This window comes from Vombatus ursinus, unplaced genomic scaffold (assembly GCF_900497805.2).
Source record: "Vombatus ursinus unplaced genomic scaffold, bare-nosed wombat genome assembly UNPS02007284.1, whole genome shotgun sequence".
Classification (NCBI taxonomy): Eukaryota; Metazoa; Chordata; class Mammalia; order Diprotodontia; family Vombatidae; genus Vombatus; species Vombatus ursinus.
The window spans coordinates 27633454-27653126 of record NW_020947062.1 but is presented as its reverse complement, the minus strand read 5'-3'; the positions used below and the strand labels follow the sequence as shown (position 1 = coordinate 27653126).

At 39.7% G+C, this 19673-nt stretch overlaps 1 protein-coding gene across 2 annotated transcripts in view; it reads right to left on the bottom strand.

The window, feature by feature from the left end:
- Positions 1 to 17809, bottom strand: part of MAP4K5 (mitogen-activated protein kinase kinase kinase kinase 5) — a 176444-nt gene extending 158635 nt beyond the window's left edge. Inside the window, exon 1 of one of the 2 annotated variants that reach the window (XM_027849199.1) lies at positions 17578 to 17809. In XM_027849199.1, coding sequence (XP_027705000.1) covers positions 17578 to 17685 — 108 coding nt within the window. In that variant the 5' untranslated portion in view covers positions 17686 to 17809. The remainder of the gene's footprint in view (positions 1 to 17577) is intronic. The other variant, XM_027849198.1, reaches the window with a different exon arrangement.
- Positions 17810 to 19673: the final 1864 nt, after the last annotated feature.

Here is a 19673-nt window from a genome sequence, read left to right as displayed (position 1 = left end):
AGAGTCCAGTGGATCAACCCTGAGATGCAGAGCCCAGAAACCTAATGACCTACCCAAGCCAGAGTCAACTGATACTAAGTGCTCCAGGGTAGTGGGAATAAGTATGTTAACTTAGCACCAGCAACTCCATTTTGTCTGAAGCTTCCATTTTGTAAATCAGTAGTTATTATATAAGTTGCTTATGTAAGAAGACGTACACACAACTGATAAACACCTGCTAATGATTTAGAAAAACTGAAGCTTTGATTGGTAGTCTCTTATCATCATAAGTTTAGGTAACTCCAACAGCAATCAGAACTTGGATGTAACAAGGGAACACTGTTGTGAACATTGATATGATGTGTTTACTGGGACCTTTTAAGAATGAGTTTGGTGTTTTTTTTCTAGAGGGTCTGAGGTATGAATTGTTGAATAGCTAATTACAAACTATCAATTAATAGAAATTGCATTCATTGATAAGTCTAAATCTGATTTAGTGTTTCTATCACACTATTTAGCATACTTAATGGTGAGTTTAGCATATACACCACGCATCACACTACGCAACCCGTCCAGTTCTGTCTGGCAGTCACTGCTCAGAAGCTGAATGACCTTCCTGGTCCAGTCCAGCAACCAACCAGTGGTTGAGTGATTTGTCCATTCCACCCTAAAATTAGCAGAACCCGGGAGCTGGGCAATCTTCCTAGTCCAAACCAGTAACAATGAGCCTGGTGAGAACCCCAAACAATCTGCCTGACCTAGTACAGTAGCAAAATGACCCATTCAGTCAAGACTATGTGTCCATCATGGAGTCAGGCCAGCTGAGAAGTGGAGTAATTTGTCCAATGCTGATACCACTGCCTGTAAACTTTGTGAAGACCTTCCAGGAAAGAAATTAGAAAGAAATTAAGTGGAGGTCCTACAGTTCTGGAGTTGTAAGTTACCTTTTGCTCCCCATACATTAACTTAGTACAACTGCACTTTAATGTCACATCCACGCTTCCCCTCTGCCCCATGAGCTAAATGTGTATTTGCAGGACAGCACATCTTGGATTGAGGGGGAAATGGCTCTGTAACTATTCTTGCTATATATCACGTGAATAAATTGCCTTAGCTAAAAAACTGAGTCTACTGGCAAATTAAGGGGAAGGAGGCCAGCAGGGCTAATGAGGTAGTATTAGGAGGAGCCACTTACAAGTTGCCCCCAAGATTCTGAAAGTAGCAGCATCTAGGGACCCAACCTGCCAGTGTAAACTGAGGGAATGAGTGTTACATAAAAAATATACTGGACTCCTAACTACCCAGTCTCTACCAAAAGGAATGAAGAGCATTTCATCTTTTATAATCCAGGGCAAAGATCAATCATTATGATTACTAAGAGTTCAGTTTTCTTTTAGAGATTTTTAAAAAATTCCCTATAGTGGGGCGGCTAGGTGGCGCAGCAGATAGAGCATCAGCCATGGAGTCAGGAGGACCTGAATTCAAATCTGGCTTCAGACACTTGACACTTCCCAGCTGTGTGACCCTGGGCAATTCACTTAACCCTGACTGCCTCACCCAAAAAAAAATTTATTTATAGTTATTATATACTTCGTTCTCCTGGTTCTTCATTCTTCATAAGATTGCACAAATCTTCCCATCAACAAGAATTTATTAAGCTTCTACCTCATTCAAGACCATGTCCTCTTCTTGAGGGTCTAATTAGGGTCTAAGGTGAGTTAAGTTGGATATCTAAAAGTGTTGTTATTTTGAGAAGTCTATTCCTTTTTCCACTACTCTGCAATAACAGAAGGATTACACAAGATGGAAAGGCACGAATAGGAATACTGTAGCTCTAGTTTACTCAGACTGTAGCAAAGTATCAAATAAAATATCTCATGTTATTCTTGTGGAAAAGTGATAGTATAATTAAAATGAATTCAAAAGTGGCTGAATGACTACACATAAAGGGCTTTATACATAAAGCTTTCCATATCAACTTGAAAGGAAGTCTCCAATGGGATGCTACATGAAATTCTTATTGACCCTGGGCAGTTTATCAACAACCTGAATAAACATATGACATGCTAGCATAAAAGGGATGTTCCACGCTCAAAACCCCAATTAATTAATAACTAAGAAGCTCTCACTCTCACATTCCCTCTCTCCTTTCAAGGATTAGTTCAAATGTTACTTCCTATACTGCCCCTTCTCATGTTTTCATATATACATATATATACACATGTAAATATTCTTACCTATGCATATGTTGTTTCCCTCCTAATAGAATCAAAAGGCTGGAAAGGGTTTTGGTTTTGTCTTTTTAATCCTACCACCTAGCATAAGCTGGTACACTGCATTAAGCTGGTACTCAATAAGTGCTTGTTGAAGGCAGATTTGAGAAAATGGAACAAGCACAAATTTGAAGTTCAAACTATAACGGGAGATGAAACCACAAGATGAGAAAGTCTATGGACTACTAATCAAATGTAAATTATCCGCTTTTAGTTGTTTATCCTATATGATAAGGGTAGCACCTATTTTATGTAGGTTGAATCAATCAAATCTCAATGACAGTTTCAATACTTTTTAAAGGAAAAAACTAACCTGATTTGCATGGGGAAGCAAAGGGGAAAGGGGGATTGGAATCCTACTCTCACCACACCTCCTTTCCTTTTGAGGTAAGGTTCTTAAGTTCTTCCAGAGGACCTTCTCCCACTTAGGGCAGTCGTTAAGTCAACTGTGATTTTAGGGAAGTTGTTAGTCAATTGCGATGAAAGGAGCCTGACATAGACAATACCAAAGGAGGGGGAAGAAAACTAAACCAGAAAGATAGCAAAAACAAAACAATGTATCAGCCACCTAAAAGAGTAACTGGATATGAAAGAGCATAAGTCTTAAACTTCACCTCCTTCCCCGCTTTTGAAGGACTGTGTCCTGCGTCTAAATGAGTTTGAACTGGTCCATGTGGTTGGTGAAGCCAAATCTTTGCAGTTCATAGTGAGTCACAAAGTTGATTATAAGTAGGAGAAGCACTAGGAATATAATAACTACAGCAAAGATGACATTTCCTACGTAGTCACCAACCCTCAATCAAGGGTCAGGGAATACCGACCTGTACCCTGATTTACTGTCCCATGGATAATTAGCCACAACCCACCCCCCTCCCTGGGAGCCCCAAGTGGCTGGGGGGAGGGGGGAATGCAAAATCTTTGTCCCATTACAGACTTCTACAGAACTGCCCCCTTCTTCAGAGGGGGCTAGATAGGCAGACGCTTTTACCTCTATACAATCGACAGAGAGCTGGCCCTAGAATCAGAAAGGCTCATCTTTTTGATTTCCAATAAGGCCTCAGACACTTACTAGCTGTGTGACCCTGGGCATGTCACTTAACCCTGTTTGCTTCAGTTTCATCATCTGTAAAATGCGCCAGAGATGGAAATGGCAAATCACTCCAGTATCTTTGTCTAGAAAACCCCAAATAAGGTCACAAAGAGTCAGACACAACTGAAAAATGACTGATCAACAGTGCCAGAAAGCAAGACCCTCTAATAATACTATCCCTTAGCCCTTCAAGCCCTCCCTTGAGAAGTTATCTAATAACCACTGGAAGTTATACTAACAGCAATGTGAAAAGGTCAATCATTTCTAGATGATAAGTAAACAAAGAGCTACAGTGCACCTGCCTTTGATGCTGCCCATACTAGAGCCCACTCTTCTGTAGCCCATATCTTTATTTACTGCCCACAGTCACAGCGGCCTGCACCACTGCCACAGCTGATGCCCACTGGGGCTGCTGCTACTACCCACTCCACAGCCTGCTATTCATGCTGGTTATTGTATGCAGGGCTAAATAGAAGCCCTTGAGGTCTCATATACCAAAAATTAACATTTTTTTTTAAATTAAGTGAGATGTATAAGAGAGTGAAAAAGCAAGTCATCATCAAAACAATTTGGTACTATTTTAAAAAAAGAGCGAGAGGTTGATCATCAGAAGAGATGAGGCATATAACATATAGAAGCAAATGCATCTAAAAGCAACATAGCTAAAATGAGAAGCAAAAAAGCTAAGTTGGAAAAGATCAAGTTTCTCCTGAATTCAACTTTGGTTTCAGATACTTAACTAGAACTAGCTTATGTGACACTAGGCAAATCACTTTACCTCTATTTACTTTACCCGTCTCGTCTATAAAATGGAGATAACAAAAGCCCCTACCCTCCAGGATTATTGTGAGGATAAAATGAGAAATCTGCAAAGCACTTTGCAAACCTTAATGTACTATATAAATGCTAACTATTATTATTACTATATGCCAGGCACAGGGGTTACAAAAGCAAAAACAAACAAAAACAAAAACAAAAAATAGTTGCCAGTCTCAAGGAACTCCCAGTTTAAAGGGGAAGACAAAATGCACACAAACTATGTATAAACAAGATAGAGACAGGATAAAGAGAATTTGACAAATGAATAAAGCATTTAATTTAAGTGTTTATTATGTACAATCACTGCGCTAAGCACTGGGGATACAAACAGAAAAGTAAGACAGTCCCAGCTCTTGAGGAGCTCACAATCTAAGGGGGAAATGACACATATGGAAGGAATCAACTTCAATTCAAATGGAAAGCCCCATGGCCCTTAAGATGGAATGGCAAAGCAGATGATAATGCCTCCTCTCTAATGTCATTTCCACTGATTAAATCACATCAGTTTCTGATACTGAACCATTTGACAATGCCAAGGCCTCTGAAGACAAGAACTTTTCTTTTCTGGGTCTTCAGTAGCTATGGCTGCAGCACTTGAAGGAGCAGTAACCAGGCTGCCACTACCCAGGGGCTGCTTATCAGGAAAATGGTTGAGGGCACTAGGCTGGAAGCACTACTATTCCACAGGCTCTTGGGTTCAGGGTCCTGGACTGTCTCTACTGAGTTCTGAGGGGAGACAGCGGTCAAGGTGCTAAAGTTTGATTTGCTTGGGACATGCTGCCTCCCATCTGTCCCTCATGGTGCCCTGCTGCTTTAGCTAGGTGAGCTTGCCTGCCCTAGGAATGGCAGTTGGTGGGCAGTTGTTGACATCATTAGAGAAATAGTATTAACATTAAAAAAGGAGAAAAGGGACTATAAAAAGACAGGGGAGTGTCTGAATTTTGCAGAGCTCAGATCTTAGAAAGAGTTCTGCAAATGTACTCAAAGAAACAATGATGAAGAAGATCAAGGACAAGCAGCTGTGGCCTCCTTTGTCCAGCCAGGGACTGCAGAAGTTTCTCGTATCCTATAGAGGCACTAAGTAGAGACAAGTCAGGGTAGGTGGCTGCCCACATCAGGAGACTGGGCCAGCCGAGATAGCCCAGCAGCCCATTCCTGAGCTAGTGAAGTACCTCACCACCTCATAAGCAAAGTCCCTGGAGTCTGGCAAGAATCCTACTATTAGAACAATCAACAATATCTGGTTGGGACCTGTCTAATTCATATAGAGACAAATACAGATGCAAGACTGTGGAATGTGGAGACAGAGAACGAGCCAATGCCAAAGTCCAAGTTAAGCCACAACCAAGATCGAGCCAAAACTCAGAATTCCTACAGAAGGTGAAGCACGGTTTTAGTTACCACATCCAGAACCAAGCAGAGTCTGCTTACACCATCTTTAGAGTATAGGAGGGAGCAGAATCTGACCCAAGCACAAAGTTCCAATCCAGAAACCTAGGGTGGAGATGAGTAAAAAGAAAAAATTCCCAAACACAATAAAGAAATACTATGGATTGAGAGAAGCCCAAGGGATAAACCTAGAAGAAGTTAATGCCACAAATCCAAGTAGAGTATCAAAAATGTACTAGTCACAAGGATGACAAGTGCACTTGGAGGAAATAAAACAAGATACAAAATGCAATTTTAAAGGAAATAACCAGTTAGGAAGGGGGAAAATGACAAATAATAGCTTAGGACAGACAGTAGTAAACCTTACCTAAGAATTTAACTCCTTCAAAATAAGAATTAACCAAACAGAAAGCAATGACTACACGAGGCAATGAAAAACTAAAATACTGTGTGATGACTGACTTCGATAGACTTAGCTCTTCTCAGCAATGCAAGAATCTAAGAAAACTCTAAAAGACTCATGATGAAAAATGCTATCCACATCCAGAGAAAGAACTATAGAGTCTAAATGCAGATGGAAGCATACTATTTGCTCTCTCTCTTTTTTTTGTTTTGTTTTTTCTTCCTCGTGGTTCCTCCTATTCATTCTAATTCTTCTTTACAACATGACTAATGTGAAAATATGTTTAATAAGAATGCATATGGAACAGCAAGGTGGTGCAGTGGATAGAGCACCCGCCCTGGAGTCAGGACCTGAGTTCAAATTCAGCCTTAGACACTTACTAGCTAGCTGTGTGACCCTGGGCAAGTCACTTAACCCCCATTGCCTCCAAAATTAAAAAAAAAAAGTACGTGTAGAGCCTATATCAGATCACACACCATCTTGGGAAGGAGAAGAGGAGGGAGGTGGAAAAAATTTAAAACTCAAAAACTTACACAAGTGAATGCTGAAAACTAAAAATAAATAAATTTTTAAAAATTAAAATAAAGTCAAGACTGAATTTTTAGAAAAGGGGGGCGGGGGGGGGAGTAGAAGCTATATACTATCAAAACTGACTGACCTGGAAAAGAGGCCTAGTAAAGAGAATCTAAGAATCATCATATTATGTGACAATGAAGACCTATCCAGTAAATCCTACAGATGAAAAAAAATGGCCCTTTAATGAAACAGATGATTTCCAATCGTTCTTGATGAAAAGGTCAGAACAGAGGGGAAATTGTGAAATACAATTACAAGAATCAAGAGAAACACAGAATGGTAGATTTGAACAATTAGAAAAGGGTATATGACAATTTATTCTTTAATATAATAGAAGAAACAAGTGTCATCCCAGAACCCTAATGACTTCAAGGGTCATAGAGGGAGCTAAATTGGGTGGACAGAAACCCTGAGGTGGTTTTGTTTTGTTTAGATGGTCTTGGGAGAGAAAATAAATTGAGGAGAAAGGAAATTTATCACCTCACACACATCACATCAGTTTCTGATACTGAACCATTTGACAATGCCAAGGCCTCTGAAGACAAGAACTTTTCTTTTCTGGGTCTTCAGTAGCTATGGCTGCAGCACTTGAAGGAGCAGTAACCAGGCTGCCACTACCCAGGGGCTGCTTATCAGGAAAATGGTTGAGGGCACTAGGCTGGAAGCACTACTATTCCACAGGCTCTTGGGTTCAGGGTCCTGGACTGTCTCTACTGAGTTCTGAGGGGAGACCTCACCTTCAAATATTGAAGAGGAGCTAGGTGGAATCAGCAGCACGTGAATCTTATTTTCATTTGAACTGGATAGAGAAAGAATGAAAACACACATACAAACTCAAAGAGTCTGGAATAGAAGTATGTAGTACCGAACAGGAAAGTGGGAGAGTAGAAAGAAAAGGTAGAACAGGTGAAGGAGTATTCATAAGCAAAACAAAGTTCAAAGTTGGAAGGTGGAGCAATAAGGAAGGATTAGAAGGAAAGAAAGAATAAAAACCTGCACTGGAAAGAGGGACAGTGAGAAGAGGGGAACAGTAAAGTTAAAACAGTTCATGTCAATTAAGAAATCACCAATGTTAAGCACATTCTTCTCACCAACTTCTTCTGGGTAAGGAGGGGAGAGTTTGTTAGGGAAAAAAGTCAGGAAAAAATACAACATCAAAGGGCAGAGGGAAATATACCATTTACAATCATAACCATGAATGTAGATAGGACAAATGGGATAAACATCCCATAAAGTAGATGGAAGATAGCAGAATGAATTAGAAATAAGAATCCAAGAAATACACTTGAAATAAAGATTCACACAGAATTAAAAGAAAGCACTAAAGCAAAATCTGTTATGTTCCCACTAAACTCAATTTAGCTCCCAACTAAACCCATATACATTCTTATCAAACATTTTTTCACATTAGTCATGTTGTAAAGAAGAATTAGAATGAATAGGAGGAACCACGAGAAAGAAAGCAGAGGTAACATTCCTGATCCAAGGATCTCTAAACTTTTCCATCTGCCCCACTACTGAACTCATATTTCTAAGACTTTCCATTTTTCCTGCAGATGAATTTTCTTCATGTGTTGTCTCCCCCAATTAGAACATGAGGCCCTTGAAACTTTGCTATTTTATTCCCAGAACTTACTTGGTACATAGTAAGCACTAAGTTCTTTTTTATTCACTCGTTAATTAATGTTTCAAATGGCATAGCTTCTAAATAAGTAAAGAAAAAGTAAACTGGATTCCAGAGAGAAATAAGAGACTAAAGCTATTCATAGTGAGGGAACTCAACGTATCTCTCTCATACCAAGACAAATCTAAGCAAGAAAAAAGTTAAGGACCTGAAAATAACTTTAGAAAACTTAAATATGATAGAGCTCTAGTGATTATTACATAGTTTTTTAAAGGAAGTTTAGATATTCCTCAGCTACATATGGCACTTTCACAAAAGCTGATCATGTGTTAAAGCATAAAAAGCTCACAAAGGCAGAAAATGGAAATATTAAATTCCTTCTTTACTGACCACAATGAAATAAAAATTATATTCAATAAAGGGTCTTTGAAGAAAGTGTTAAAAATTACCTAGAGATTAAATAATACAATCTTAAAGAATTAGTGGGTCAAACAACAAATTGTAGAAGTAATAAAAACATCAAAAAAATGACAACAATGAAACTATGCCAAAACTTTTGACATTCAGCTAGAAAAAAATCTCAGGGGGAAGTTTCTATCTTAGAGGTGAAAACTGATGAAAGTCAATAAGAAAAAGAAACAATAGAATTAGGTATGCAAGATTAAAAATAAAAATAAACCCAGAAAACCAACAAATTAAAAAACCCCAAATAAACTCCAAATAAATTGTGAAAATAAAAATACTAATAAAACTGAAAGCAAGAAAAAAATTGATAGATAAAACTAAAAGCAACATTTTTAAACTAATAGCCTGACAAAAAAAAGAGGAAAACTAAATTGCTTGTATCAAAAATGAAAAAGAATTCACAACAATTGAAGATGAAATAAATGAAATTCACAACAATTAAAGTTAAAATAAATGAAACTATCAGAAACGATGTTGCCCAATTACAAGCCAACAATACTGATAACTTAGAGGAAATGAATTGTTTGTAAAAATATAAAACACCAAGATTAACATAGCAAGTGAGAATTTAAATAACCCAATTTCAGAAAAATACATTGGACAAGACATAAATGAACTCCCATAGGAAAAAACCAAAATTCTAGCAAACCTGTAAAGAACAATGAACATAGATAGATGACAAATAGATAAAGATATAGATAGAGGGGTGTGTGTGTGTGTGTGTGTGTGTGTGTGTTTGTGTGTGAGCTCGTGCAAGGAGAGAGAGAAAGAAAAAGAGAAACAGAGACAGAGATACAGACTAGTTATCCCTATCTCAGACTACAAGAGCAGAGGCCATTCACTGGTCGAATCCTACTACTAACTGGTACAGGATCTTTGGCCTACTCTATCTCCAGCATGGACCAATTCACCCTTCCTTGGACAGCATGGTGGCTCTCCGCTCAGGGTTTACCATGTGGGTGCTAGACTTAGCAAGGACACCTGATCAGCTTAGCCCTAACTTTAGTTCAGAACTCCAGAGCACAAGTTATTCTAACCTCCCTCAAAACAGGAATTAAAAATCACCACAACATGCAACTGCGATATTTCATAAACTTGCTAAAACATGAAGATGTCTTATCAAACTTCTATAATATAAATATGATCTTGATACCTGAACTAGGGAGAGACATAATAGAGAAAAAAAGCTATAGAATGATATGCCTAATAAATGTTGATGCAAAAATTTTAAATAAATACTAGCAAAGACACTACAACAATATATTTTCAACTCTATGCACTATGACCAGGCTGGCTTTATATCCAAAATGCAGGACTGGTTCAATATTAGGAAAATTATACATATAATATACCATATTAATAAAAAAACCAAAACTGCATGATTATAATCAATAGATACCAAAAAATACTTTTGATAAAATATAACATCCATTTTGGTTAAGAATTTGGAAAAAAGGGGCAGCTAGGGGGCGCAGTGGATGGAGCACCAGCCCTGAAGTCAGGAGGACCTGAGTTCAAATGCGGCCTCAGACCAATCACTTGACACTTACTAGCTATGTGACCCTGGGCAAGTCACTTAACCCCAATTGCCTTGCCAAAAAAAAAAATGGAAAAAGCAAGGGAATTAGCCTTTGTTAAAAGGAAAAATAATAATTCTCAAACCACAAAAGGCTTTTCTAATGAAATCAGAAATAAAAGATGCCATAATGCCATTATATGCCATTATCACCATTATTTGGCACAGTACTGGGAATTACTATAGCAATACAACAAGAAAAACAAGGAATAAACATAAACCAAAAGGAAACAAAATTATTGCTTTTTTTAGATGATGTATGACCTCTCTAGGGATCCCAAAGAATCAAATAAAAATTAACTGAAATAACAAATAACTTCAGCAAAATCTTCAAGACATAATAAACCCACATAACCCTCAGGTTTTCTGTATATTATCCAAAACAAAACAAAACCAACAGATTGAGATAGAGAAATTCCATTCAAAATAACTACAAATGTATTTAGGAGTATACTTATCAAGACACACAGAGAAACTATGTGAATTCATTAGGAAACACTCCTTACAGAAATACACACCTAAATAATTTTTAAAATATTATTTGCTCATGGATAGGTCACACCAATATAATAAAAATGACACTACATAAATTAATTTATTCAGTGGCATTCCAATCAAACTATGAAAGGCTTACTTTAGAGAGCTAGAGAAAAAAATAACAAAATTCATCTGGAAGAGAAGGAAAATACTACATCAAAACTTTGCTGCTGATTGAAAAATAGAGAGATCAATCAGTGAAACAGATTGGTTATACAAAAGAGAAGTAAACAAACATAGCATCATAGCGTTACATAAACCCAAAGCCTCCAACTACTAGAATAAGGACTTTTCTCCCCCTAATTTTTACTTTCAATTCCAATTCTCACCCTCCCTTCATTCCTTCTCTCTCCCATTGAGAAGGCAAGAAACACAAAACTCATTATACATATGTGCAAAACATTTTCATGTCAGCCATATTGTGGAGGAAAAAAACCATGAAAAATAAAGCAAAAAAAATATAGGCTTCTATCTGTCCTCAAGGATTCATCAGTTCTCTCTCTGGAAGGGAACAGGATTTTCATCATGAGTAAGGACTAATTTTTTTTTTGACAAAAACTGCTGGGAAAACTGGAATGCAGTCCGACACCATTAGAATTATAAGGGAAACAAGTAGGAAAAAAATTTTGCAGGGAGTTCAAATACATAAGAATGACAGCCACTCTCCAAAAAATAAATGGTCATAAGATATGAACAGGCAATTTTCTAAAGATGAAAAGCAAGCTATCCAACATCCAAAGGAAAAAATGTTCCAAATCACTAATAAGTGAAATGCAAATTAAAACTGATGTTCCAAATCACACCTATCAAGTGGACAAAGATGACAAAAAATGAAAATGACAATTGTTGGAGGGGCAGTGGAAAGACAGGCCCACTAATATGCTATTGGTAGAACTGTAAATTGATAAGAACTTCATGGAAAGCAATTTTGAGCTGTACGTAAAAAGTCACTAAACTCTGCATACCCTTTAACCTATCTATACCTCTACCAGGCACATACATAACCCAAACTGACCAAAAAAAAAAAAAAAGAAATTAAGTACAAAAATATTTAGTATTTTTTGTTATAACAAAGAACTGAAAAATGAGTGCTCAATGGCTGAACAAATTATAATATATTAATTCCATGGAATACTGAATGACAAAGAAATGTCAAATGACAAAAGAGAAAGTTTCAGAGAAACTTGGGAAGACTCATATGAACTAATGTAGAGTAAAGAGAACAGAACCAAGACAGTTTATACATGACTACAATAATGATTTTTAAAAATTTAACATTTAAGAACTTTGATCAATGCAATGGCCAACCAAAACTCCTGGGGATATATGATGAAGCACTCTTCCTAACTCTTGACAGAAAGTTGATGGACTAGAGATGAAGAATGAGATATATATTTTCAGGCAGGGCTAATGAGTTTTGCTCCACTATGCCATTATGAGAGAGTCAATACAACAATTAAAGAAAATGCACAGAAGAGATCAAAAGAAAATTCAAAGGGTAACAGAACAAGAAACAACATTGGACCTACCATGTCAAAACGAGTACACATTTTAAAAAAACCCAAGTCACAATGATGTTTGTGGTTTCATATACAACTTCCATTTTCTCTTCTTTGTACACAAAAGTATTCATGTTACAAGGCAGATTTTTATTTGGGGGGTAGGAGGGAAAGGGAAGTTGTGCAGCACAGTAGGGTGGTAGTGACAGTTATGCCACCTCTAAAAGAAGGAACAAGTATCAATTAATGATTTTTTTAAATACACAGAAGTGAGCAGAAGGAAGTCTGGGAGACAAAGACAAACAGAACACCTTCAGGATACACGTATATGTGCCAGAAATAATACAGATTTAGTTTATACATTAACTCCTTTTTTCCTTTGAACATGGATATTGTTGTTTGACACGTTTTTTATTTAAAAAAAAGATTTTTTTTTAAACCATATCAATTACTGATGCTTAAAAGAAAAATGACGGCCTTGGAAGGTGATAGAATCCCCTTCTTGGAGGCCTTCAAGCAGAGGCTCAAAGATCCCTTATCTAGTATATTACAGTACGGATTCCTTTCAAGAATGGGTTGGATTAGATTGCTGGAAAGTTCTTTTCCAACTCTATAACTCTGTGATACAAAATCAGTCACACATTCTCTAAAAATCACTGAATTACTAAATCACTAAATAAAAAAAAAAGTTCAACAAAATTTGGAGAGACTGGATAAAGTTTTGTAAAACTTATGCTTCCCTAACAGCAAAGCAAATAAATACTATTTATTTGAAAAATACTATTTATTATAAGAAGTCCATTAGGTGACTCACAAGACAGTTAATTGACAACATCAATAACAATAGTAATATTCTATACTTAGGAAAAAAACTTTTTCACAGAACTTTACAAACTAATAAAGCAGAGAAGGAAAATGCTAACATTCTGTTGCAACTATTTTCACACTAATTTAAAATTTTCTATTATTTCAAATGTAATTTGTCAGGAAGAACAACACTGGACTTGGGAGTCCCAAAGGCCTGGGTTTGAGTTCTGTCTTTTCCACTAAATGAGTGACCTTTAGAGCAGCCTTTTATCTCTCTGTTGCCAATTCTTTCCCATTCTTCCAAAATGCTTTCAAGATTCTTCTCACAAGAGAACTGTTCAATATAGTCTCTAACTTTTCCATCTATGTTCGAAATTAATTTTTATCATGAATTTTGTTATTGTCAAGAAAAATTTGCAAAGGAAAATAAAAGTCAGCAAGTCACAAGATTAAACTAACTTACCTGACTATGAAAGCCAGAACCAGAAAGCAGAATCTTAGTATATCAGACATACGAGAACATTGTGTATTTCAAATGCTTGCTTTTTTTTTGAAACTTTTGAGTTTCACCTCAAGCTCAAAACAATTACACATCCTTCAGACTTGTTCATCACTTGAAATTTATAAGAAATACTTGTTTTAACATAATAGAAGCAGAGAATATTGCTGCTAAAGCTATACTAAAACAAAATAATGGATAGAGACTGATCTCTAAAGACAAGAATTAGTAAACAGCAACCCAGAGGTTAAACCTAACCTAATTAAAAACTGCAAGTGGCTTACAATACATTGATGTTTTCCAAAACAAGTCCATGAGATTGAAGAAAGGTAATGGGAGCCTTAATTATCCCAAGTTTTTAATTTAGTTGGAGTAGGGACAGCTCAGCCCAATAAACTAAGTAAGTAAATAGAGTCACTTAAAGTTTTTTCTAGTCGCTTTCCAAATCTTTCCCCAGAGCCCCTTTCATTACAAGTGTCTCACCAGAACTACATCATTAGCAGCACAGTTACATAGCATTTTTGTGTTTACAGTGTGCCTGACATAAATTATTTCACTCAATCCTTGTAAATTCTGGTAGTATTAGCAACATTATCTCCATTTTACAAAGGAAAAAATTAAAGTTCAGAGATATTAATTGACTTTCCCAAAGTCACTCATTAAGCAGCACAATGAAAATGTCTGCTCTAAAGGTAAAATATTTATTAAGTGATTATTATGTACCTGGCATTGTGCTAATAATGCCTGATTTATCACAACCCATCAAAATCTATCACTAGTCTATCAAAAGAAGACTAGAGCAACAGGTCTCTATCTTAGGATACTAATGCCAGATTCATGTTTAGTAGAAGTCAACTTCAGGAGTCAAAAAAAAAAAACCCAAAAAACTCTAGTTGTTATTACCTAAAGCATTGCTAGCTCTTGTTTTCTTTCTACCTCCAAAATTTATCTTATTGAAAAGCTAATTGCAACTCCTCTCAAACTCCTCCTATCCTCTTAAATTCAAGAGCCCTGTAACTGGCTTAGGTGATGGAGCAGAGTACTACAATGTGATGCTCTCTATGGACTGACGATTGGACACCTGACAGAAAATGAATATTCAGACACCCCATGCTTTCTAGAAAAAGGTCAGAGTAGTTGGTAACAAACATCCATCCCTTGTAGCTTAACTTGACTCTCTATAATAGCATTCCCTAACGACATCTGGAATTTGTGGATCATTGGGTCTGTTCCGATAAATTCTAAAATCATTCCAGAAGTTCACAAGAAGATCCTTAGTCATAGCAAGGTATTCTACAAGCCAATGCCAAGCCATCCAGGGAATGCCCATACACTAAAGTCCAATCCAAGAAATCAATGGGACAATCTCAGGCCGGGCTAAGGAATAACCTGAAAAATGCTGTTCTGCAGTAAATGCCCTGCTGGTTTGCATTTGCCCACTGTAACCTGGCTAGGGCAAATATCAATACACTGACTGCTAACTGATCCTTGGAGTGCCAGAACAAGGCTCACAAATGCCTAGATGTGCCAAATTTCTACTGAAAACTGATAAGTAAATTTACAATGCTTATAGATAGAATTTGTCAATTTTAAAGCATAGTCTTACTTATTCGTCACATTTTCCCCTTTTTTCCTTTCTTTTTCTTTCTGCCCTTCTTCATTTTCAAATCCTGCTCACAACATTACATTTCTTTGTATTAGTCATAAAATACAGAAATACTGGAAACCTGTAACTACCTCAGTGTGGCAACTCCTGGTATGGAAACTCCCTGAATCCAAATTCATCACTCTATCCAGTACATACATCTCTTGTATCCAAAAAAAATACCCAAGTCACCAAAAAAATACATTCACCCAATCTTTATATAAGTTCCCAATACATGGATTTTATAATCTTATCCATATTTCAAGGGCATATTCAGGTTAACTTTTTTATATGAGGAATAATAAGCTAATACCTAATGCTGTATAAGTAATAAGAAAGATTTCCTCTTACAAACTACTGAGTAATCCCAAAAGCCACTAAACTTATTAGAATACAAATCTATTTTTAGAGGAATCAAGATCTCTGACCTCTAACATATAAGAGAGAAAAATTCTCTTTTATGATTGTAGTGAAACACACTATATTCTAGTAATTGCTTTCCATTAACTAAAGCAAACATTTACTAAGTCTGTGTAATAATGTAAGTTTGCATACTATTCAATTATGCAAATACAGGAGGGGTAAGGTACAAAATTCTACTCAATGTACTTGTCTTTTGGAGTGGGGGGATGGAGTGATACAATGCTCTTCCTAAATACAGTTATATAGAAAGACTAATCTGCCAAAAATCCAATTGTACTTACTCAACTTCCCTTTGTCATTTTCATTCTAAAAGTATATATTAGGGAAGGAAAAAAATGAGTATGTGTGCCTACTGTCACCCACTTTATTAACCTGTAGAATTCTTACCTCCTTTTACTAAGATATAACAAAACCAAAATAAAATCTGCCTTAAGTTACACAGTAATCCTTAGCTGGAACTTAGATACTCTTGAACACTTCTTTATCCCTTATTCATTTCTTTGAGTGGTCTACAGTGGCTATAATAGGAAGAAAGGGACTTGTAAAGAACTGAAAGGTAGTGTTTACATTTTGGATTTCCTTCTCTTAAATTTAGTTTGATACTTTTTTTTTTTAAAGACCAGGTTATTTTCATCCCCCAGAAGGAAACAATGTGGAGATGAAAAGAGAAGGGTGTCAAATAAGGGATAAGAGTGATATGTTAACTGCTTCTTCAACCCAAGTGAACTAGATAAAGAGAGACTGAGGGAGAGGGAGGAAAAAGGAGGAGATAAAAGTTGAGAAGCAGATGAGCGGATGGAGAGGAGTTAGTAGCTAGCTCTTCTCTCCCTTCTATCAATACCCTACCTACTCTAACCTTGATTTAAAGCCTTGCCTACCCTGGCATAAACCAAGCAGGTAAAATTTAGAGATGCCTCTTCTGGCATCAAATAGTAGACATTTCAAGAGCTAAGGAGAAAGAGGAAACCATGAGGGAGAAAGGATTATGAAAAAGATATTTTTTCTTGATTTTCTTCTAAAAAATGTGTGCTATAGGAAAAAGAGGGAGATGAAAATAAAAATATTCAAAATTAAATACTGTATTAGAAAGAATTGTTTGCATAACTCCATGCCCAAAAATATGCAGATGGGGTATAAGTGACTCTGAAATTCTAAAAATTAAATGCCATACTAAAAAATGGATAATCCATATTCAAATCACTGAGACTAATTGTATTTCAAATAAAAGGAAGATAATAGGTATGAATTAATGCACCCATTTTTTTCAACTGCAGTGCACACAGAAGACTAAAAATTAGCTCTATCCTAAGAAGGAGTTCAATAAGGATAGTGCTACAAATATGAACTGTTAATATTAAATAGAAGGCAAGAAAAAGCAAAACAAAAAAGAGAAGGTATGTTTTTACTGCGTGTACAATAGAGTATGTAGAAAACAGCTACTGATTCCAAACTAGTCCATTAGTCTGGTCAGGGCACCTATTAGAAAAGGTATTCGAAAGGGAGTTCCTTGAGGGAAGGAATTGTGTTTCTGCCTTTCCAAATATCCCCAGAAGCATCAATAGGCTATTAATGACCAAATCTCTACTAGGATTCCAGTACACTTTACAACAAAGAATATATTCTTTAATATACTATCATTATTCACTTTAATTTTACACAGGCCTGTCATCTGATCCACTCCATTAATTTCAGAATGTCCAGAGCTAAAACTTGGCATAGATAAGTAAGAACCAGCTTTTCTACTGAAAACCGACTCCTTGAATTACAAGGGAATGTAAACAACATGACTGAATTTCCCAATCCATCCAGAAGCCATCCTTGAAAGAAAGCACACACACACACACACACCACACATACACTTACACACACTTCCACGGGATGCAATAATGAAAAGTCATACACCCTACAAAGTGAGAAGGCTTAGAACGGTCCCAAGTGAGTCATGGGCCCAGGTGTGCAGCCGCGTCCCTCACCTTATACACATCCCCGTAGGTGCCGCTGCCCACTCGCTGGACCAGTTCGTAGTCGTGCTGGGGATTCCGCCTCAGGATGTCCCCCGTGGGGCGGGCCGGGGCCTCCATCTTTTCTCGGGGTCGGGCCCCCTCCCGGCACTGCCCAGGCTGCACGGAGCTCGGGCTCGGGCTAACTACGAGGGGCGGCGGCGGCTGCGTTTCCCAACATGGAGCTCGAGCGATCCCCGTAGGTCTCTCCCCGCGTGCGGCGCCGCCTGCCCCTGAGGAAAATGGGGAGAGGACGGAGTCAGCGCCGCGGCCAAATCTGGAGGCCCCTTAGAAGCCGCTGCGCGCGCTGCCCCGGTCCCCCCACCCCTCCCAGCCGGCGATCCCGGCCCACCCCACCTCGCCCCCCTCCCGGCTAGCGCTGCGAGGACCCGGCTCCAGCCTGGCCCCCGGTTCCCGGCACCCCTTGCTGCGTGCGCTCCCCTCTGTCCGGCAGGCCCCCTCGTGACCCCCGTCGGTCGCGCAGGCCCCCCGCGCCCCTCCATCTGTCCCGCAGGCTCCCCGCGCCCCCTCGTCTGTCCGGCAGGCTCCCCGCGCCCCCCGGCGGTCCTGCAGGCTCCCCGCCCCGTGTCTGTCCTGCAGCCCTCCTTACCAGTGCTCCCCTTTCTGTTCTCTAGATTCCCTACCCCGCTCCCGGCTCCAGCCTGGCCGCCGGCCCCCCGCAGCCCTCCCGGGGTGCGCTCCCCTCCGCCTTCCCTGGTCCCCGAGATATCCCGGCCTACGCTCCCCCAGCGGCTCTGCTCTCTTCCTGCCCGGAGCTCCCCTCTCCCCTCACCGCCTCCGCCCGCCCCGGGCTCAGCCTCGCCCCGGCAGACGCGCCGCTCGGAGTCGGAGGGCAGCGGGGATGGAGCGGAGCGGGCGGAGGCGGCGGTGCGGGAAGCAGCGGCCTCGGGCCTCCGTTCAGCCGGCCGCCCGGGAGAGGTCAGGCCCAGCTCGGGGCTCCTCGCCGCGGCGGCCTGCAGATCCTCCCCGTCTCCCAGCCCGGAGCGCGGGCCCAGCTCCAGCCGGTACCTGAAGCGGGGGGCCTCGCTCTTTGTCCGGCGCCGCCGCTAGCCAGAGCGCGCCCGCCCGCTTCCTTCTCCCGGCTCCCCGCCCGTCGAGGCGGCCGCTCCAGGCCAAGACTCGGAAACGGCGAGGCCTCGCAGGGGGAGAGGATTTGGGGTCGCGCCTCCAGCTCTGGTGGCCTCCCCGACCTCACCGCACTCCCCACTCGTGGGCCTGGTCACGGAGCCGCCCGCCCCTCGTCCGCCTCCTGGACCGTACGTGTGTGTCTGAGTGTATCCGAGTGTGTATTCCTGTCCCACCCGCCCGCCTGCCCGACCTGCGCTCCAGCCGCACGCCTCGAGCGCCACCCAGAGGTCCAGGCGAGCCACGACAGCCTCCCGCCGCCTCAGGAACCTGGGGACCTGCCCCGGACCTGCCCTGGCCCCTGCGGGCATCCCACTGCCTACCTGCAGTACGGTCCGGGAAGGCGAAGGAGGGAGACCGAGTGGGAGGGGGATCCAGATTCTAGGGAAAAAGAAATGCAAGGAACTGTGCCCAGGATAGCATGGCACTGGGGGTAGAACACAGGGAAGTAAATGCCAGGTGAATTGAGCAGAGGCACACCCTACCCCACCTTCTTGTTTTGCAAAGCGTCCCCAGTGCTGCCTGTTTGAGGTAGCTCGAACACCTGCACAACCTGTCTCTCGACTGATTTCTCTAGTGGAGAGACTTATGAAGGGACCTGATTATCCATGATGTCCCAACTGCCTTGTTGAACAGCGTGACAACCTTTCTGCCACACCAAGAATACAGCTTTTGTAATGTATGAAATCCTATCAAATTCTGACTTAGCCACATGTTTATTATGTGATTTTGGGCATCTTTTCATATTTGACTGTTTCTCCAGGTCTCTCAAAAAAAAAAAACAACTCTGACTATGAAAGATTTTCCTATATATTTACTAAGATGTTTATGAACCACCTATAACATAGAAAGTTCTTAATAAAGAGCATTATCAAAAGTTTTAAATGTTAGTTTCTAAAATAGTGGCAGTCAAGTCATTTAGG